Source organism: Pimephales promelas, chromosome 21 (assembly GCF_988280905.1).
Source record: "Pimephales promelas chromosome 21, fPimPro1.hap1.1, whole genome shotgun sequence".
NCBI lineage: Eukaryota > Metazoa > Chordata > Actinopteri > Cypriniformes > Leuciscidae > Pimephales > Pimephales promelas.
In genome coordinates this window covers 13,138,497-13,161,715 of record NC_142789.1, presented here as the reverse complement: position 1 = coordinate 13,161,715, position 23,219 = coordinate 13,138,497, and the positions used below count along the sequence as shown (strand labels likewise).

The following is a 23,219-nucleotide window of genomic DNA, read 5'->3' as shown; positions in this document are numbered from 1 at the left end:
TATTATTATTACAGACTTTTTAATATATTATTCTACATTATATTACATTATATTCATTTTCATATTTAACTTCTATACTTAACTTATATATTAAAAGAACATATTTATAGATGCATAAAATAAAATGTATTATTGTTATTACTACTATGCAGCATGTCAAACACAGCATTTCTTGTAAAATGTTTTAAAAAATGTATTATATATCATTACTGTTTGTATTTACCTTATTTATATATTAATAAACCACATTTTTCATAAATGCATACAATTAATATTATTTCTATTAACATTACGAGTATCAGTAACATGTAAAACTAAAATTAATCTACATTATCTTAGGCTATATTATATTATTGAGGTATTAATGGAATACATTAATAACTGAGTAAAGTAATATGTAGCATGTAATTATCATACTGAATTTTGTAATTGATTTGCATTCATGTTTAAATAGTATTTTTGTTGCACTGGGACGGTAATAGATAGTAATTGTAAATATTGGACTTCTAAACGCTTCTGTATCCTATAAATCTGCATCACACAAATGAATTCAATAATTATTATAACTATTATTTTAAAACATAATTAAATGGAATGTCATAAATTCCATATATATCAAACCATATCTAAACATCATAAATAGCATTCTGTAGTTGAATTATATTCCTTTATTCATTTCATTTCCTCATTTTTATTTACATACATTTTGTGGAGGAGCTGCATCTACATGTCTGAGCGTGACTCTTTTCCACATTTTGATGTGAGCTGAAGGGCTGTTATCATCTTACTTGATATCGCCCTTGGGAGCCAGATCCTCTCCTTGGAAACGCGCAGTAATGGGACGCCATCTGTGCTCGTGCCGTAACATGTAAATTGTACATGTTTTACTCAAAATATTTGGTATATTTATTGATACCAAAATAAATACATAAAACACGACTGTTGGAAATGGGAAGGGTAGCTACAGTAAATGTCCAGATAACTGCATAGAGAGCATGCAATAGCCTAATTTAGAGCATATTAACTATTGAACTACTGCTGTTTAACCGGCAGGTGGCGCTGCAGGTACAGAAACAAACCACAGCAATGCATGAAACTTGAACTGTGGCGCCTCCAGCTGGACACACGAGTACTGTGACATTCATGTACCAAACATCTACATTTTGTGCAAAAAATATTTTTAAGAAATCAATATCGATGTGGCCGATCGACTCTCTCGAATCCTGGCTCTCTAAGCCCTGTCAGTGAAACCCTTGATTTAGTTCAACCAGATCTGATATTTCTACACAATGAATGCTCTTTTGCAGCGTTATGAATTTATACCATACCAATTGGAGTACCAAGAAATTAGCCAGGTTGAGACGAGAGATAAACAGGAAGCTTCTATTATTGTCCGGTTTTGCAAACATAATGAATAATTATAAAAAAAAACAACAACAACAAAAAAACAACAACACTCCATTCTCTCTGCAGATCTAATGCACAGAAAAGAGCTGCATTGCATTTCACATCTCTTAGCAGTTAATTTATATAAATGTAGCCTATACTTTAAAAGGACGCTCTAACCTTGAGTTAACCAATAAAGAAATAAGGGGATGGGGGATGGGGTGGGGGGATGGGGGACGCTGCTGACGTCCTTTGCAAACAGAAGCTTCCCTCGAGATTTCAGAGATGGTCCTCACTGCAGAACATGAAATCCACGGGGAGGAGTCGAATCCAGATCCAACTCCTCCCACCTTAAATACACATAAACCTAAACCTACCCAACTCCGCCCCCTGATCCCTAAACCCACCCCTAATTCCTAAACCCAACCCCAATCCTACCCATCTCCACCTCTTGGATCTTGATCCGACTCCTCCCTGTGGATCTCATGTACTGCATTGAGGTGCTACTGGGATTTCACGAGAATATCGGTTTAAATTTTATGAGAAAAATAAAGCCTGTGATTTATCACTGATGTAGTGTCAGGAAGGTAAACTCACCTTTGATCACCAAACTGACATTTTTAAAAGTTTTTTCCTCACCCATCCCCTTGCCTCATTTAGTATATGCTGTTCTATGAATATGCTAATTATTCCCGCCCCCTCACTCACACCAGCTTAAAGGGATAGTACTCACCCTCATGTTACCATCCCCGTAAGACCTTCGTTCATCTTCAGAACACGAATTAAGATATTTTTTTGATAAAATCCGAGAGCTCGATCACCCCTCCATAGTCCATAGGCTTCTTGAGGGATTGAAACTTGCCGGCATTGGAAAGTTATTAAAGACATCGTTAAAATAGTTAAGTGACTACAGTGGCTCAATCTTAGGTTTATCAAATGATGAGAAAACTTTTTGTGCGCAACAGTGATCCAGCTCTCATTATTCATAAAAAATATCTCAATTCATGTTCCGAAGATGAACGAAGGTCTTACACGGTTGGAACAACATGAGGGTGTGTAAATACTGACAGTATTTTTTGGGCGAACTATCCCTTTAAAGATCCACATCCACTTGTTGATGATCACACGTTGAGGTGATTGGTTACAAGGTAGTTTGTGATTCCAGAAACAACAGCAATTGTGTTGACTTATGATATGAATTTGAATTTGCACATGGTTTGTCTTAAAGCATATTAAAAACATCACATCTAACATCAGCTAACTTGCTATTGCTAGCCTCTGAAAATCACCTAACCTACCTTAATACGTGTTCGACTTCATGTGTAGCAACTCGAAACTTGCTGTTTAAGCACTAGCTTCCTAGCAAGTTTTATCATACTTTATCATGTTGATGTCTAGCATTATTTTGCTAGCATATTCATGGTTTAGCATGTTGCTAGCATGAATTAGCATGTTACTAACATGTCTCACCAATTACTAGAATGTTTTTAGCATATTGATAGCATGTTTTAACACATTGCTAACATGTTTTAACATGCGGGTAGCATAAATGAGACATCCCACCTCTACCGGAAGTTCCAGGAGCCTCCTGCATAAAATCCCTGATGCTCGTATGCTAACATGAACTAAGCTAGATGCTAGGCTTTAGAGTGATTATTTTAAAGTTTTGACCACCTCAATGCAAGTCTATGATTGTCCATTTAATGTAGGACATACTGACTAAATTGTGTCTTAGAAGAAGCAGCTTAAATATAGAATTTCAGTAAGTTAGCTTGTCATGTCAACATAAACCATTACAAAACACACTTAGTGTCAGTTTATTTGCAGTTACATTTATTCTGATGAAAATGTCTCACAGTTGTAACGATATATGTTCATTTAAATGAATAATTTAACAAACAACAGTGGCTGTTTTCAGAAAGAAATGCTTATTTTACAGTAAAAACAACAGAACTTTGTACTGCTGACATGTGCATGACATATATGTGCGTGTCGTAGTTTCGTCAACCAACCTCAAAAATGGCAAAACATTGTAATAACACTGACAGTAACATGAAAACATTCATTTCTTCCCACTCTATACATATTTAAATCTATCCACACATTAAATAACTTTTGTTATTTAAAATTATACACATTGACAAAATACAGAATCACATGTACATGTGTTGATGATTAATGATAGATTCGTCTCTGGTTTGTACAAAGGAATATTATTGCATTTCTTGTAGGATTTTTGTATTATCGGCAGTAATAGTATAATTCATTCGTTCGTTCGAGCGATGAGGTCTCTTTTCTCGGTTTGTAAATGAGTCTTGTAGAGGAGACAGATGCCTTGTCACTCAGAAACATTGTGAAACAACACTATACAGTTATATTATTTGCAACGTTTTAACAAAATATATGTTTACTATTATTTGCATGTTTGAGTACAACACAAAATGAGAACGCTTCAAAAATCAAATAAAAAAGTCAGAACAACCAGTGAATTTATGAATATGGATGTGTTTCATATCAAGACGTTCGAGAGAAAATGTTAAAACGAGCACAGAGCACTCGGACTGTTCGTTTGTGTTTTTAGGGAAATATTACAATAAAATTCACAAAATGGGAAAACTTCATAAAACTACTTAAAAAAATATTGGTCACTGTTCGTAAGTAGCAAATGTTAACATCAAGTATCTTATTTAGTGGTGTGGAGAACATTTTGACGTAATCGCACAGACATTGAAAAAGCTGACAGAACTCCTTTTGCATCTTCCGTCAGAAATTGCTTCTTCCTATTATGATATTTGAACTATGCCCACAAATGAATATTTATCATTTATGCATAATAAAAAGAGAATGAATTGTATACAATAAACATCTTCAGGCTATAAGACGTAAGGAATTTCAATAGGAACTACAGTCAAAAAAATATATAAAACATACAAAATACACTCTACCTGGTTGAAAACAAAAGTATCCTTTAGGTGAAACTACAATTGGACCGTTAAACACAACCCAACAATCCTCCTTGTGGGCGGCACACCCACCTTCCCTCTCCCCTCCCCTCTCCCCACCTAAAAAATATGTAAATATAACAAGGTGCCTTAGCACGTACTGGCACACACAGACCTACAGAACAGAAGCATAAAGTGATGCTTGTAGAGTGGCACGATACTGTGTTTTGAAATACAAGAACTCACAAACTCGTCTCTCTATCCAAATCTTTCTCCTTCTCTTCATCACCTCGCTTACGTCCAATGGCCCCCACAACTTTTGAGCTGAAGAATAATAGAGAAAGATTTACATCACCATGAGAAGGAAAAAATGTATAGTTGAAAAGCTGACGAGAAACAGTGAGTCACGAGTTTCTTCTTGGAGCAAAAGAATACGTACAGTTCCCTTTTGAAGTGGAAGTCGACACTGAATCTTGGATTGGCGCTACAAAAAACGCAATCAGTGTGACCGGTGTATGAAACACGTGTGTACGCTCCAAGCGGCAACCTTCCGGTCTCTCTCTTGAATCCAACACAGAAGTGAATTTAACTGCTGACTAAAATTCATCGACTGGCAGCTAGAGACGGGCTCCAAAAGAGAGTCAATCCCATAGACCCCCATGTTAATATGCCCAAAAATGTTTACAGACTGGTAAAAAAAAAGTGGTTTCCGTGACATCATCACCGGAGCGCCCGTGTGTATAAGAAGGTGCCTGCAGATCATAAATCATAAATCAGATGTACCCATGTACAATAACATACCGATGTCCAGCAATCGATTTAAATAGTATATTGTGTTTAATGTTTAATTTGTCGTTTAATGAAATCTACTGAGTTGGTGTCGAGAACATGTGAACAAATAAATGGATCCGACAATAACACACATGTAGTTCGATGGTCCAGTGGCAGAACTTTTGCCAAGCGTGTCAGAGGTTCTGGGTTCTAATCCGCACTCGTATAGTTTTTTTTCCCCTCATTAAAGGTACAATATGCAAGATTGTTTCGCCACCAGGGGGCGCTAACCTCTTAAGGCCAATTTATACTTCTGCGTAGGGTGCGCGCAGTAGGTACGGCGTAGCATACGCACAGACGCGTCACATATCACGTACCCTTCGCCGTAGCCTGACGCGCACCTCCTCAAAAATGTAACTACACGTCGCGACGACACGGACCGCAAGATCGGTGATTGGTCGGCTTGGTAGCATCGTATTTCCTCCTATGCATTTCCGCACGTACCTTCTCACGCATTTCCACATGTACCATATCCTCCGATGTCTTCTCTCATTTCTGCCTTTCAGTTTTAGTAATTTCACTAAAATGAACTGTTTTTCCACCTCAATAAGCTCCAACTCCAACATGATTCTCTCTCTTTCAGTCGCTATTGCTTGTAGTAACCTAGCCGCGAGGAATCTAAACACAGTGGAACATTAAAACCCTCCGCCGCCAACTAGCGTTTCAGAGCAGTACTGCAGAGCAACCAAGACCTGAACGCAGAAGTATAAATGCTCACAACGCCGTACACTACAGCGTACCCTCGACGCAGAAGTATAAATTGGCCTTTACAATAACAAAGGCGTATATTGATGACGTATATTCTGCATTAAGCGGAATTATGGATCTTGTCGTCAAGCTGATGGATCTTTTATGGATGAGTGAATACATTGATGTTTTTAACATGACTGTAATATGAAGCAAGGCGCGATTGCTAGACGTATACCAGTGCCACACGCAACACGAGTACCGCGGATATAAAGGAATAGGTACATTTCATTCTACCGAACTACACGCAAGTGCTGAATTATTACTCACACAGGTCAGTTTATTAGACGAATTAAACTTGAGGTAACGCAGTGCTGCTTTACTTGCTCTAACAGTTTCACTATCACACTAAATGGCATTTGTGTGTGTTGAATGTTGTTAGTTAGGTTGTTTGTTGGCTGAATGAGACTAAGCTAGATTAACATTAGAGAATAACATACAGATCATATTCTAATCATCATGTTGAACTACATAGCATTGTTTTATATTTGCTAACCTGTTTGCTCAAGTAACATGCAACACTCGCGTCTCTGTCAAGTCGAAGTTAGTCGCGGACGTGGAGCTTTCGGCATCTTAAAAGATGTTGATCTTCGTTTTAGTCCTGTTTTTGTCTCAAAGTCTGCTTGCTATGGTCCATAATGTTTGAAAAAAACCCTGCTAGGGACGCTCACGCTGTTGAGCACGCATAACGGGAATAACCGACCCAGTTGTCGATGTCTGTTGCCATGGTTACTATCACGTACGAGGTCAAACCTAATGGAACGCGGTAACGCGGATATGACAGGCGCCTCCTCACCCCTGCTCACACGCCCCATTTCCTTGGTTAAAATCGCAATTTTCTCACGATTTACAAATAGTTAGAAACATTTGGGATATTGTAAGTAATCAACTAAACAAAATATGTATATAACATTGGCCTAGTGGTTTTTGGATATATTACTGCAAAAATCCTGCATATTGTACCTTTAAAACCGATTATGTTTATCAGTGGTTGTATATCAGCAGGGACACGTTTGTGTGCATTTTACTTTGTGATTTCACCGGAACAAGTCTCCGCAACGGATTAAAGGGCGCGTTCGTGTGAAGACTATGTGCGACGCAGCGTGAGCCACAGAGAACCCTGTATCCGCGCCACTGATCGCAGTTAACGAGCACTTTGATCACTTGGTTTCAAAAGCAACACATTTCAGCGCTAGATCGCCTCTTATTTAACAAACGAACGAAATGAATGCTCTTCTAGTTAACTAAAGATGTTTTATTTATTTGTATTAGTTACATTCGTGCCGCGAGACGTTTCAAAAGTGGTGGGGACAATATCGACCCTGGCTGAAAGTGGTGGGGACAAGTGCCACCCGTCCCACCCACAAATTACGCCTATGCCTGCCTGCATGTATCCCTCAGATAAAGTTGATGAAGTACATTGCAGGTACCGTCTTATACTGACCGGTGCTTTCAGGACAAAATAAGTCATCGACCAATGAAATTGTTGTGTGTACACACGTGCTTCAGACATCCTGATAAAGACACAGTGACTCAATCCCCTTTTCAGGCAACCAAAGGTTACCTTCATAACCTAAGACGTTTTATGCGAGCGTCTTTGAGTGTTATTTTTTATACTATTATAGACTTATTGATATTTTGAATCAGATTTTATGAATATATTTTCCATTTTCATTTTAATTTTAAATTAAAAAAAGTGTAGTTTTTAAAAAATGTATTTCCATTTTAGTCGTTTTTTTTAATAAAAAATAAAAATGCTAAATTTTGAAACTCGTAATGGAGTGTGCGTAACTATATCGCTCTAGACTTTTTTGTTGAACATCCCACATATGTTTGATTTATAAATAATATTGTATGTACAGAATTTACTGAGAAACATTACAGAGTTCTACTAGGGACTGAATATTCAGATTCACACAGGACAGAATGAAACAGAGGTCAAATTAAATATCAGACTTAAAAAACGAAAACAGAGCGTTAAATACATTTTGTTAACTGTATGCGTTAACTTTGACAGTCATTATTTTAATGACTATCTGATCCCAGTGAGTTGACCTGTCTGAAATCATGCTTTTCCATGCATTTAACATTCTCAACAAATACACACAAACATGCACACAAAGGCTTAAATGCACAGGAAAAAAAAAATAGCTTGAATCCCTCATGATGCCCGTGTTTTTAGAAAGATGCCCTTTGTAAAACCTGGAATTTTTGATGTAATCATTATTACACGGCTCTGTGGAATACTTGATTCTGATTGGTCAGTAGCGCCATCCAGTGGTAAATTAATCCCAGATAGCAACCCCTCAAAACAGATAACGCAGGCTCATCCTATGGAGCGAATTATATGCCATAATTAAACAAACAAATCCAGCATTTTGCAAACAAACTCGATCTGATTTGCAAAGGAATACTCGACTCGCAAACAAACAAAGCAATGTGCAAAAACAAAAGTCAACTTGAGCGAAAATGCAGTGGAGTAACCAATATATAACCAACAAATCTAGTGCATAGCAAATGCATATCTGTCTGTTACGATCTCTCGCTAAATGAATCCCCTATTTTAGCGCCATCTGTTGTTTTAGAAAAGGAAGTTACTCATCTGCATTTGTGAGAAAATCTGCCTGGTCACATTGGTGAGAAAATCAAGCCAAGAGATCTCACAATCATAACAGTATGCACTAGATTTGGTATTTGTTCAAAGGTTATGCAATTTGTAGGATGGTTTGTATTTATTTGTGAAATAGCTTATTATCTAGGCTAATTTATTTATATTTGAAAAACACCATATTGGTTACTTCACTCCACTGCTTTTTCACTCAAATTGACTTTTTTTTGGCACATTTCTTTCTGTTTGTTTGCGAGTTGAGTTTTCCTTTGCAAAGCAGATAGAATTTGTTTGCGAACAATTTTGTGTGTAATTATGGCACATAAATCGCTCCATATCATCCGGGTTACTAAAGTCAATGGCGCTAGGAACATTTTTTCTTAGTGGAAGTTTTGTATTTGGTGAGCTAATAAAGTATTAAAACTCAGTCGAATCAATATTTTGTGTACAGTTATTTAATTATGCCATGCAGTATCATAGACTCGCTCTCTCTTGTTTCATAGAAACGCAGCTGCTGCCATTTTGTGACCATTGTTTAGTAAGGTAAAAACAGGTAAGAATTTAAAACAGTTTAATCTGAAATCAATATATCTTATCCCCATAATTATTTATGTGGTGAAATGCTGTGCAATAAGTGGTATGACTATACCGTCTTACTTAAATGTCCGTGTAGTTTGAACTTTCCGCGCTAGCGACTTCTCTCCTCGGAAGCTTCGCGTTTAAACCATAGACTGTAAAAAAAGATGGACGACGCCCCTTCGCTCTTTTCCATCAGAGAGAACTGAAGCCGCCAGTGTCTCGATATGACGCTGACATCTTGGAAATTGAGTCTGCGCACTCGGTTTTCGGGACCAGACATGTGCAGTCGTGAGCAGGAAGTAAAGCCGCGAAATCAAGGCCTCGCCCTCATTCTCGCTGAATCAAACGCAAGCACATGCCCCGCACTTTTATTAGGTGGCCTCTGTCTGCTTCGTTCCTCTCCAATGATGTCTGCTGATTGCAGAACCTCATTAAAATAAGGTAAATACAACTACTAACCACAAAATCAACATTATTTAAAAAAGTCCGCTGGTGCTTCAGTGACTACCTCGCTCAGAGAACCTGTCAATCATGATGTCAGAGCACCGTTTTTATCATCACATAACTAACTAAAAACAAACTTATTTTAAAAACGAACACTTGAAATTACATCAACGTGATAGAAACTACAGTAAATGACAGAAACTATCTTTGGAAAAAGGATATGTGAAGTGTAATTTAATTGTTAAGTTGGTCTCGCGCCCCATTGAATAACATGGGGAGGCGGGGGTTATGAGCTATACTAGGACCGGTCACAGGGGGGCGGTCGAGACTTTTTGGCTTCACTTTTGAGGGCTTGTGCGACACGCTTGGTTTAAACACCTAATAAAATATTTCAACTCAGATCTGTTCAATTATTTACTTGTGTGGCAAGTACCCGTGTAATAAGCGGGATGATGTGCATCCAGCCAGTGGTTCTCTCAAAATAACCCCCTTCAGGCTGATTAAGACCAGCCTCCTCATCACCCTGTCGGGGGTTATTTTTGAAAGAACCGCCGGCTGGATGTACATTATCCCTTGCTTAACCTCTAAAAAGGAAGACACAACTTTTTTCAGAAAAAGGAGAAAGGTTTGAACATTTAGGAAACATGAACCATCATACCCACAGCACTAGTGTATATACAGTGATCATGCACAGACGGGTTGGGTTGTGTCTTACCTTTGGAAATCAGCATCTGAGACATTAGGAGAGGGAGCTTATGAGTGACAGGGATGAAAAATTCAGTCATGATATGAGCCTGATATCCACACTTCCATTTTTAAGAGAACAGCATGTTTGAGGAATTCACTGAAAAGATATATTGCTACAGTAGATTGCTAATTCCATTTTTTGGAGGGGCTCAGACATGACCAAACTCTGCTCTGAGAATGAAAATGTTTCTTATTTGATCTTTAACAGAGTTTTTAAAGGGGTCATGAACTGAGAAATCAAATTGTCCTTGATCTTTTGACACAAGAGGCCATTGTACTATTAAAAAACGTCCTCATTAGTCCAAAAACTGCTTTTATTGAAACCAAGCTCGCAAAACGCAAAACTCGTTTTGGATTTGTGCGATGAAACACCGCCTTTTCAGAAGATGATCAATGCCTAGTTCTACATCATTGCCTCTTTAGCTCAGCCAACCAATTCACACGTCATGTAGTAGTAAATACGAGATAGACGCAAACACAGGATTACGCTAGCAACAAAATGATAGAGATACCTGTGATGACCTCAAAGAACATTAAAAATGTAGTTCCTGACCCCTTTAAAAGTAGGATTTCAGTTCAATGTTCCAAAAGGGGGTATAAAATCGTGCCGCTATTGAATCGAGAAACTGAAAATGTCCCATGGTAACATAACATACTGTGTGTATTTTCATCTATCATAATGCAATGTTTGCAGGTTTGCGGTGAGATTAAAGTGACATGTTTGAATATTGTTATGCATGCCAGGGGATGTTCAGAGGGAATATTAAACTCAAACCTTTTTGAGCTTTGATCTTTGTTGGTGTTGTCAGAGTTGAGGCCTTTCCAGATGTTTCCAAAAGACGTCTTTGTCATTTCATCTGTAATGTTGACCGTGGATGGGTCGTCCCTTAATGAATGCAAACACATTCGCATTTTTAATGACTATTTCTGTTACGTCATATTTTGAAAGAACATTTTGAAAGTTTGTCGTTCCAAAGGAGAGGATGTATAGATGTTTAGATTTCCGTAAAAATCTAAACATTAGTACAGAAATGTTTGACTCCAGGCTGTTTCTACATGAAATATGTGAAATGAATGAAATTTTATTTTTTGACAGTATGCTTTGTATATTCCACTGAAAAAATGTTTAAACGGTACTGTTCAAAAGTTTTGTCTCAGTAAGATTTTTGAAATAAGTATCTTATTCTCACCAAGGCTGCATTTATTTGATTAAAATGCAGTAATATTGTGAAATATTATTACAATTTAAAATACATGTTTCTATTTTGTAATTTATTACTTTAATGTATTCAATGCAAATGTCTCTAGGTAAATACTCCAGTTTTAAGTGCCAATTGATCCTTCAGAAATCTTTCTTATATACTGTATAATCTCTTTTTAAAAATAATACGGACTAGATTTACGGGTTAGATTATGTAGAAATGGTAACAACAACAGATTACCAATTTTACAGTGTACAAACTGTAAAAACAAATCCTACTTACTTAAAGTGCCCCTCTAGGGGCACTTGTACAATTCCTTCCTCCTCCATCAAGACACACTGACTCTCCTGAAAGTGAGAGAAAGAACATGTTGGTGATCTATCCAATTAAAAACGTTGCCTTCAGTGATTGGTGGTTGCCAGCCAATAGCCTCGTTACAGGCTGCAGGGGGTGGTGGTACCTCTTGCTGTGCATCTTCCAGTTTTTTCTTCTTGCTCTCTGGCATGAGGTCATCAAGCCAGCTGAGATCTCGCTTAGAGAAGAAAAAATCCAACAGCTTACGGATGAACACAAGGGCTAAGACCTGCGAGAAAACACACAGACATCATATGAGATCTTGATGATCATGCATGCACACATACAGAAATATACCCAAACACACACACATCTTACCATCATAGGAAAGACTATGGCGGCTCTGGAGGTTTTGATGACCCAGAGAAGCACCAGGCAGCTGAACTGGATGATGGTGAACAAGTGAACTTTTCTCAGCGGGACGTGTCTCAAGTAGATAAAATCAGGTTGGTGTTTTGTCGGCATCCCGAACAGTTTCACACGATCAAAAAACTGAACGACAAAACACAAGCACGCCAACACTGTCAGAACTATATATGACTTTGTATTTGGACACAATTTAGTCTTGTTAACCAAACCTAAAATAATTTTTTTTTAAAAATGTTTTTGTTAATTTAAATGAATCTGACATAAAATATACATTTTAGATGAAAACTTGTAACAAAAAACTTGAAAAACTTAAAAAATGTAACAAAAAAAAAAAAAAAAATTAACTGGTAGTACTAAAATGTAAAATAAATACAAACAAACAAATACAAAAATAAACAAACAAAAACAAAAATTAAATTAAGTAAACATAAAAATGACTTGAAAAAAGAAAATGTAAAAATAAAAGCTAATTTAAAAGATGAATAAATATAATAAGAGTATATAAATAATTCTAAAATAACACTGGGAGTCTAATTCAGCTTTCACAATCAATAAAATATATTACAACAGGTCTTAAATTGTAATCTTATTTCACAATTTTACTGTCTTTACAGTCTTTTTTTTAATCAAAGAGCATAAAGGACTTATATAAATAATACTTAAATAACACTGGGACACATAAAGGCCCGTACACAGCAGGACGAATATCAGCGCGTATCATTCGTCGGCGCGTTTTTTGTGTTCACACCCAAGCGATTTTCACTTATGATGAGCCGAGTAAACATGCCAATTCATTCCCTGACAATAGATGGCGCCAATTTGCTCTACAATGCCACTCCATATCAGTTTTCTTTTATCAAGATGTTTGTAGTCCCTGTCGCGTTTGTCATATCGTTTTTTTTATGTTCTAGCACCAACGAGAACAGCAGCTCTACATTCATCTTGCCTTGCATCTTCATCGTCTTATTTCTTCCTGGCTGTGTGTAGACGGCGACGCTACTTGGCGTATATCTTCTTCGCCGTTGCATTTGTGTGCTCGGCAAGACCGTTTTGTGTTTGAGCGCCCCCAAGTTGTGTTTTACTATAACTTCAGAAGCTCCAAACACGTGAGCAAAAGCGCCAATCTCATTGGTCGGATAGTTTTTGACATGGCGCGTCAAACTAAAAAAACGAACCTGAGGCGTTTTTTATTTTTTCAAAATGACGCTTTTACGCATGGTGTTTTAAGCGTCGGTGTGAACACTCATATTGGCGCCATTTGTTTAGTCACGAGGCGTTAAACGTCGGCGAATAACGCGCACGCAATTCGTCCCGGTGTGAACAGGCCTTAAGCCACACCTACAATTGTCAAAATGAACAACTGTTAGGAACAATATATGACTAGTAATTGCAGTACTTGTATGCCCCTGAGAGACGACGCTCCCATATAGAGGAAAACTCCGTACAACACAGGCATCGGGATATGCTGAGGACAAAAATCAAAATAATAAACATTAAAAGATAAAATCCCACAAAAGTTTTTTTTTTTATTTATTGCAATCATGTTTGTAACTATCATCAGTTGATCAAAGAAGATTACTGACCTTCAGTACGGAGGTCATAAATACTGAGCTGCCCATGAGGACGAATATCATGAGGCCGGTGAAGCGCTGCTCTCTGATGCCCAAGAACTTGGGCTGTTCACCGGGTGCGGAGCATTCGGACTCCAATTTCAGGCTGTTCACGTGGCTGATTGACAGCACAGTCGCAGCCACGAACCACGGGAGCCCCATGAGAGAGCACACGCCCAGCATCACACCCACCACAAATAGGTCCAGATGATACCCACAGCCTTTCTGTGGATGCACACATACACAACGAAAGACATCTCATCAAAAGTACAAGATTATTTGTTAACCAAAAAGGAGCATATTTTGAAGTAGTGACACACCTTCAGCTTGTGTTCCTTCCTATTAATAATAACGGCAGTGATTTGTTGGTCCATGAAGATGAGGATGGTGCACAACAGAGCAGGGATGAAGCTAATAATGGTGGTCCACCACGGGTTTGGTCCCAGTGGACTGATGAACCAGCCACGGTCATCTCTGGTTGGCTGTAAAAGGTCATTAGTCAATTACAGATTGATATTCTGAGGATGTGGATTTGTGGGAAAATCTACAAATGAAAATGACACAGTAAGGTGACTCACTTTAAACTCATTAGGAACCTGTAGTTTTGGAGAGGGGATCCCCAGAGCGTAGTCGGTCAGAACCATGGTCAGGATGGTGATGAAAACAGCAAAATCACTGATAACTGCCCTCACCTATTGAGAAACACACAGAATTGGAAGAAGCACTAGAAACTGAACATGAAACTGTGAGCCTTGTCCCTGTAAGCCAAGTACAATGAGTCTAAATAAATACATGTATTATATTATATTATATTATATTATATTATATTATATTATATTATATTATATTATATTATATTATATTATATTATATTATATTATATTATATTATATTATATTATATTAGGCAACACTTTATTTTGATGGTCCACTTTCTACTACACATTCTACTAACTATAAGTAGCTTTGCAACAACATATCAACTACCCATCATTAAAGTATTAGTAGACTATCTGCTTAATATCTGCTAAAACTTATTTTGATGATCCACCAAGACATTCTACAGACTACAGCATAACTTTGAAACTACATGTCAATTTAATCAACTAATCTGAACCGTAACACCTAACAGTGTATGGGTTTAATATCCTGCCATGATTCAAAACTAAAAATATAGTTCTGAAAGGTTGAAACTAAGTGTTCGAAAACTCAAAATATTACAAAACATTTTTTTGCAAGATTGAAAAATTACATTTTCAAGCTTGCAATATATATATATATATATATATATATATATATATGTTTGAAACCTTGTAAATGGTGATCTGAAAACTGGTGTGCGAATGTGTGAAACAAGGTTTTTGAGGCTTGCAAAGAGGTAAAAAAAAAAATCTCTGAAACATAATTTTGTTTTTGAATTTTCCTGTTGTGCAATCATTTTTTTCAGAGTTTCAGTGGGAAAACACTGACAAATCTGAAACTCTGAAAAACTGTTTGCGCAACATCGGGAAAAAATGTTGTAGTTCTGAAGAAGGAAGTTTCAAAAACAACAATGTTTGTATATATATATATATATATATATATATATATATACTGTATATAAGGGCTGTCAGTTTAACGCGTTAGTAACGGCGTTAACGCAAACCCATTTTAACGGCGTTATTTTTTTATCGCGCGATTAACAGTCTTTTTGTCCTAGTTTTGCAACAGGACACGGCATGCGTCCTCCTGATCCATTTCGGCGTCTCACGCTCGTCATCCACTCAAAGCCGGATCGCAAGACCAAACGCGTGTTTGCAGCGTGCCTGTTGTTTTGTTTCCGTTCTAGCTAGATCCGCTTGCGCTTTGGTCAAAAAAGCAACAAAACGTCCTCGTGCGGCGCAAGCCATTGAAATAAATGGGTTTCAGAGCGCAGCGCGAGGACATTTTGTGCCGCACACACTCGTTTCGGCTTGCGAGCCGGCCAAATAGTAACGTTACTTTTGAGTGGATAACGAGCGCGAGACGCCGAAATGGATGCCCTTAGAAGATTCTGAATGGGAAGTTTACTTTTAAAAAGTAGCCATATTGTCCCATTGACAAGACCAAGTGATCTGTGTTTTGTCGTTGTGAACTGACTGCCGTTATAATATATATATGTATATTACATTTTGCAAGCTTGCAAATCTTAGTTAAGATCAACCTTTCAGAACTTTATTTTCACTTTTGAATCATGGCAGGATATTAATCCCATAGCAGTCTACAACAGTCTAATAATACTCTAATGAGACTTAGTTGACATGTAGTTAGTAACTGTAACTACATGTCAACTAAGTTTCATTAGAGTATTAGTTACTTGTAGTTAGTGGAATGTCTCAAATGGACCATCGCAATAAAGTGACCTTATTTATATATATATATATATGAAGAGTTCAGATGCAAAAGCCTCTAAGTGCCATTTGAAATTTTCTTCTAAAATGATCATTTTTATCAAGCTTGTATATTTAAGTTCAGTAATTTCACTTAAATGGCAATGAAGATTACCTATTAATTGTCATTTAAGTGAAATTACTGAACTTAAATATACAAGATTGATAAAAATGGTCATTTTAGAAGAAAATTTCAAATGGCATTTAGAGGCTTTTGCATCTGAACTCTTCATATATATATATATATATATATATATATATATATATATATGTTTTTTTTTCTCATACATATTTAGATATTTTCACAGATAAATCCACACACACATACTTCCACAGTTGTCTGTCTTATTCTATACTGAAACACACACACAATCTTCTTACCTTGGTGGGGAAGTAACGGCTTGTTTTGAACTCCTTGAGGAAGGACGACATAGCAACCGTAGAGAAGAAGAGAATGACAGACCAGAAGAGGACGTCAGGTATGTATGGACCGTGATGGCCACAGGCGTTGCCCAGAAACTCACCCCTGTTCTCCACACAGCCCTGAGACACAAAATAAGTCACAATAATCACATCTACTTCTGATGAAGAACACAGACTAACACAACATCAAAAAAGGATACAAATTCATATGCAGTCATGTGTAAATATGGAAATATATCACAATATCACAAGGATTTGTTTATAGTGTGGATTAGACTGTGTGTGTGTGTGTGTGTGAGAGAGAGAGAGAGAGAGAGAGAGAGAGTGTGTGTAGGAGCTTAAATATAAACAGAGGGGAACTGAGGTGAAACAGCAGAGGATTTGCTTTTATTAGAGTTACTGAAATGTATTGACCTATATCTGAGCCAAAGAAAAGAGACGTAGTCGTAGACATCTGTGGGAATGTTCGGGATGGTGTACTGTATTCTACATACTGTTTTTGAAAGAAAAAGTAGTATGCAGTGTGTATACCATGAACTGCATGCACATATTCTGTATGCATCGATGATATACAACTAGAGCACAGTATATATATTGAATACATTATACATTGAATACAGAATTCATTATCCTACAACGCAATGCATTCGATGATATTCCTTTTTGAGAATGATAAATGAAGTACTGTGCTGTGTATTAACACCGTCTTGACTCATTATTTGATCAAACTGGCAAAAACTGACTTTCGTTTTTAATTCGTACCATAAAATAACCATATTTATATTTTTCCATGACAACAAAACAGTTGTGACAGTTTCCAAGATGACATGCTATGGAGGTCATGTAACATTTAGCATACTACTGCTCCATTTACAACATAGCCCTTTGGTGCATTCAAATCATGTTGGAAAATATCATATTTATGAGTTGAATGCACAGGAACACCACAGCAAAGTTGTAATTACAAATGCGAAACTTTTAATTAACAACTTTCTTTAATGTAAGCCCAAATTTCCAAGTTGGGGACATATCAATGAGAAAATATGGTGGAATTCTGTATTGATGGTAAATGAAGAAATGTTGAAATGAAGGCTATTATTATTTTTCATTTACAATTAAACTTATCGCATGTACAAAATGCAATAGTATTGAACAGTTATGATAGGACATATTACGATTCAATTTACCTTAGTAAATTGTATAAAAACATAAAAAATCAAAAACACCTGATTCACATTCTTTATTCATATTCATTTTGTAGAAGTAGAGTTAAAGAGTTAATCTTGCTAAATATTTTCTGCTCCTGACGTTGTAATTACGACTTCCCAACTAGTAAACTAGCAGGACTTGAATGCCCCAAAAGTCACACTCACCTTGACATCTAGGCCTAGCCAGTCAATCTCAGATGCAGTGATGTTTTTTTCCTCCCAATAATTCAGTGTGGCATTACTGGGTTTTGTAGGCATTGTACACACACATCTGAAAAACACACACAAATATGTCATAATATTTCACATTGATAACTTTATCAACATGTACAGCTGAATTATAGCTGTGAACTTGAGGAAGAATGATATGTGTGTGTCAGTACTCACGAGTACTGAGTGAGCTGGTTGAGGTTGTTGTGCATGTTGAAAGGGTATGTCTCTCCCAGATGAATAAGTTTCTCCAGAGCTTCGTAGATAAAGATGATGCAGATGAGGGAAGCGAAGGCTTCCTCTGTGAATCGTGTAATGTAACACACCAGAGAGCTAGCGTCTGTGGCAACCAGCAAAAGACAGAAAAAGGCCGTCCACAGACCGATACACACGCGCAGGGAGAGGTAGGACAAACCATAATCCCTGGGGAGACAGACAGATAATAATTCAATTGACTTGAATTCATTTATACTTTCAAAAATGCTCATTTATTGTAGAATAAAATTGTATAATTGTATGAATAATACTGTAATAATGGAACTTCCCTGTGTAATATTTTAGTTATTGTAGTCACTAATTACCCACAATCCATTTTGTTTTCTTTGTATCTTTTTTATAATATCATTATGAATTAATGCATTTTTATTTGTGGGAAAGTACTTTGTATTAGCTCTTTTTTAAAATTGTCCCAGTAAATTATTTGGGGAAAAAAATTGAACATTTAGAGAGAGAGACAGACAGATGAGAGAGACAGACAGACAGACAGACAGACAGACAGACAGACAGACAGACAGACAGACAGACCGATAGATAGATAGATAGATAGATAGATAGATAGATAGATAGATAGATAGATAGATAGATATATAGATAGATAGATAGATAGATAGATAGATAGATAGATAGATAGATAGATAGATAGATAGATAGATAGATAGATAGATAGATAGATAGATAGATAGATAGATAGATAGATAGATAGATAGATAGATGATAGATAGATAGGCTATTATTATTTTTATTTTTTATTTTTTTATTTTTATTTTTTAGATAGATAGATAGATAGATAGATAGATAGATAGATAGATAGATAGATAGATAGATAGATAGATAGATAGATAGATAGATAGATAGATAGATAGATAGACAGGCAGATAGATAGACGGACGGACGGACGGACGGACGGACGGACGGACAGACAGACAGACAGACAGACAGACAGACAGACAGACAGACAGACAGACAGACAGACAGACAGACAGACAGACAGACAGACAGACAGACAGACAGATAGATAGATAGATAGATAGATAGATAGATAGATAGATAGATAGATAGATAGATAGATAGATAGATAGATAGATAGATAGATAGGCTATTATTATTTTTATTTTTTATTTTTTTATTTTTATTTTTTATTTTAGATAGATAGATAGACAGATAGACAGGCAGATAGATAGACAGACAGACAGACAGACAGACTGATAGATAGATAGATAGATAGATAGATAGATAGATAGATAGATAGATAGATAGATAGATAGATAGATAGATAGATAGATAGATAGATAGATAGATAGATAGATAGATAGACAGGCAGATAGATAGACGGACGGACGGACGGACGGACGGACGGACGGACGGACAGACAGACAGACAGACAGACAGACAGACAGACAGACAGACAGACAGACAGACAGACAGACAGACAGACAGACAGACAGACAGACAGACAGACAGACAGACAGACAGATAGATAGATAGATAGATAGATAGATAGATAGATAGATAGATAGATAGATAGATAGATAGATAGATAGATAGATAGATAGATAGATAGATAGATAGATAGATAGATAGATAGATAGATAGATAGGCTATTATTATTTTTATTTTTTATTTTTTTATTTTTATTTTTTATTTTAGATAGATAGATAGACAGATAGACAGGCAGATAGATAGACAGACAGACAGACAGACAGACAGACTGATAGATAGACAGATAGATAGATAGATAGATAGATAGATAGATAGATAGATAGATAGATAGATAGATAGATAGATAGATAGATAGATAGATAGATAGATAGATAGATAGATAGATAGATAGATAGATAGATAGATAGATAGATAGATAGATAGATAGATAGATAGATAGACAGATAGACAGGCAGATAGATAGACAGACAGACAGACAGACAGACTGATAGATAGATAGATAGATAGATAGATAGATAGATAGATAGATAGATAGATAGATAGATAGATAGATAGATAGATAGATAGATAGATAGATAGATAGATAGATAGATAGATAGATAGATAGATAGATAGATAGATAGATAGACAGACAGACAGACAGACAGACAGACAGACTGATAGATAGATAGATAGACAGACAGACAGACAGACAGACAGACAGACAGACAGATAGATAGATAGATAGATAGATAGATAGATAGAAAGATAGATAGATAGATAGATAGATAGATAGATAGATAGATAGATAGATAGATAGATAGATAGATAGATAGATAGATAGATAGATAGATAGATAGATAGATAGATAGATAGATAGATAGATAAATCCTTATTGCAAAATGAATCTAAGCCTCACTTGCAGAATTTGAAGAGGATTTTCTCAAAGACCAAGACAGGTCCAGTGCTGCCCAGGATAGTGAGGGGCTGTCCAGCAATCAAAGAGTACGCTATACCCGTCATAGAGGCTCCAAACAGAGACTCTATCGCACTCTAAGAGAGAAATGGGAAGAATACATCATCAGTCACAGCATAATTAATCAAGATACAGTAGTACATGATCTAAATTCACTTATTTGTCCTTACTATGCGTCCTTCTGTAGCTTCTCCCAGGAGACCTCCAAAGGTGATCACAGGAGACATGCAGGCGCAGTACAGAAAGAGGAAGGAGGCGAGACACTGCAAACTTATGGCATCTGTGTAATCTGACAGGTAGTGAGGAGCCTTACGCTTGATGTCCATAATTAAGCCACCAAATAACCTGTAGATATATTTAAAAGACATTATCTGGGATCAGGGTCTGTCTCACACATGGGGATTGACAGAATTTATGAACACAAAAAGATATGGACAGTACATATTTACAGATTACTCACCTCCCTGTGCGCTGTAGCTCTGGTCCTCCGTGGCCTCCGTGCTCCTCATTCTCCCCCAGATCAGCCCCTCCATTGGCCAGAGGAGGAACCTTCCGCTTCTCCTGCCAGATTTAGTCATAAACCAACATTACCACTGATTTCAGGCTGGATACGAAAATATGAACTATTCCAGGTGCCTAGTGATGCACTGAAATGAATTTCTTACCAAAACCGAAATTAAAGTTTTCATTCAGCCTAAAACCGAAAATAACATTTATTTAAGTATGTATTTAATAATCAACGTTCAATAAAAAATGAAGTAGATATTAAAGAAGAAGAAGATGCTGCATATGCTTCCTCTGGATTCCAATAGAACTGCATGGATAAACTTTATTTTTAATGACGTTCCAGCTGATGAGGTAAAACATTGTCCATCTGTTCGCTTCATTTCACTGAGGATTGTTTTGTAAACAAGACTGGATTTGCAGACCGATTAAGAGTAAAGAATGGTGCTGTGCCATCTATATCGCATCTGACAGGAGTTATGCAACACACGGACTCTGGGTCGAATCATTCCGGTTGCCATTTTACAACATTGGACGTTTTCAGAACAATTTCCCCCAAGTGCATCGACGGGCGAGTTGAAACTCATCACAGCAGTGGGCGTTTACTTCCAAGTCTTCAGTGCGAGACGCCCATAAAAACCAAGCGTTTTTCAGGTAGGCTCAAAACGTATTCATTTTGATGTTTTTGAATGCAAAAACCAAGCGAACGTCATAAGTTGACCTCAGACAACAATATAATAAAATTTAAAAAGCCAGTTCATAACCCCTTTAAGATTATTAGTTTCTACTAATAAACATTTAAACAGTGACTGTAATAAAAACTTGTTTTCATGAGTTTTATTCAAATATACAATAAAAACATGTAAAGTAAAAAATATATTGCATATATTTAGCAAAATGCTTCTCTCTAGAGTTGACTAACTGCTATGGCTAACTACAGTACCTGACTAATGAGCTTTCCTGAGGTAAATGTAACTTTATGTGACATATTGTTTATAATCTGATTGAGTGATTACATGAGGCATGATAGGTCTCTTTCAACATACCTTCTGATGTTCATTCGTGTTTGTTTTGTACTATAACAATTAGAAGAGATGAAAAGAATCGTCGGTTCACACAAATTCCGCACTGACGCTGAATGCTGATTTGGGACTCTTCCCAAAACTTTTGGCAAAAAACGAAAATTCATTTTTGGTTGGAATATTTTCAGTTGTCGAAATTTCAGGGCATCACTAATTCAGTATCAGATCTGTGAGGAATTAGCGCGTGGAGTTTGAGAACTGGGTTACCTGTGAGGGCACGTTTTTGGGCGGCTCTATTCTGATGGTGGGATCCCACTCGCCTGGGGGCAGCACAGTCACCTGGTCCAAAAACTCATCGATTCCTGCCACAAGGTCAGAACGATCCTTTGCTTTATAAGCCACATCATGAAACACCTAAAAAAAAGAGATGTTCTTGTGAAATTAGCGCACAGACAGTAATAGCCAGTTGCCTATAGTATATCATCATGAACAGAAATAAACAGTAATTAGTTATTGCCCATAACACTAACCTCATCTGTCATGAGTGTTGCAATGGAACGGCCAATCTCATGGTACTGAGGCCCTTTCCCCATCGGGCCCAACAAAATGAAGAGAAACCTACAAAACGACAAAGGGCTTAGTAGTGAACTCTGAGGCACACCGCTCTGCAAAATGAACTTGAATGATTGAGATATTTTATGTGTTTTTTGCACAGATCACTCTGCTCTTACCTGGTGGTGATGGGAACCTCTGCCAGGCCGTTAAGCAGCACAGCGGGAGACAGACGGATGAAGGCCACCACAGGTTTCTCCAGAAACTCTAGCTCACCCACTAGGATGTTGGATGCCTCAGCCCCAGGTGGGATTTTCTTCATGAAGTGGAGGTCTATCTACAGACACAAAAACATACTTCCTCAGCAACACAACTTTTGTTTAAACCATCAACACTGACT

At 37.0% G+C, this 23,219-nt stretch overlaps 1 protein-coding gene across 5 annotated transcripts in view; it reads right to left on the bottom strand.

Moving 5' to 3' along the window:
- Window positions 1-3,196: 3,196 nt before the first annotated feature.
- slc4a10a (solute carrier family 4 member 10a) overlaps window positions 3,197-23,219 on the bottom strand; it is a 66,150-nt gene continuing 46,127 nt past the window's right edge. For 3 of the 5 annotated variants that reach the window (XM_039657556.2, XM_039657557.2, XM_039657558.2), the window contains 18 exons: window positions 22,999-23,156; window positions 22,798-22,885; window positions 22,535-22,681; window positions 21,202-21,302; window positions 20,912-21,086; window positions 20,685-20,818; window positions 18,245-18,490; window positions 18,023-18,128; window positions 16,608-16,769; window positions 14,398-14,511; window positions 14,140-14,301; window positions 13,793-14,044; window positions 13,606-13,674; window positions 12,159-12,332; window positions 11,947-12,069; window positions 11,769-11,833; window positions 11,060-11,170; window positions 3,197-4,652 (listed from right to left, as the gene is read on the bottom strand). In XM_039657556.2, coding sequence (XP_039513490.2) covers window positions 4,571-4,652; window positions 11,060-11,170; window positions 11,769-11,833; window positions 11,947-12,069; window positions 12,159-12,332; window positions 13,606-13,674; window positions 13,793-14,044; window positions 14,140-14,301; window positions 14,398-14,511; window positions 16,608-16,769; window positions 18,023-18,128; window positions 18,245-18,490; window positions 20,685-20,818; window positions 20,912-21,086; window positions 21,202-21,302; window positions 22,535-22,681; window positions 22,798-22,885; window positions 22,999-23,156 — 2,469 coding nt within the window. In that variant the 3' untranslated portion in view covers window positions 3,197-4,570. Of the gene's footprint in view, window positions 4,653-10,252; window positions 10,290-11,059; window positions 11,171-11,768; window positions 11,834-11,946; window positions 12,070-12,158; window positions 12,333-13,605; window positions 13,675-13,792; window positions 14,045-14,139; window positions 14,302-14,397; window positions 14,512-16,607; window positions 16,770-18,022; window positions 18,129-18,244; window positions 18,491-20,684; window positions 20,819-20,911; window positions 21,087-21,201; window positions 21,303-22,534; window positions 22,682-22,797; window positions 22,886-22,998; window positions 23,157-23,219 lie in introns of all 5 variants that reach the window. The other 2 variants (XM_039657560.2, XM_039657559.2) reach the window with 2 other exon arrangements.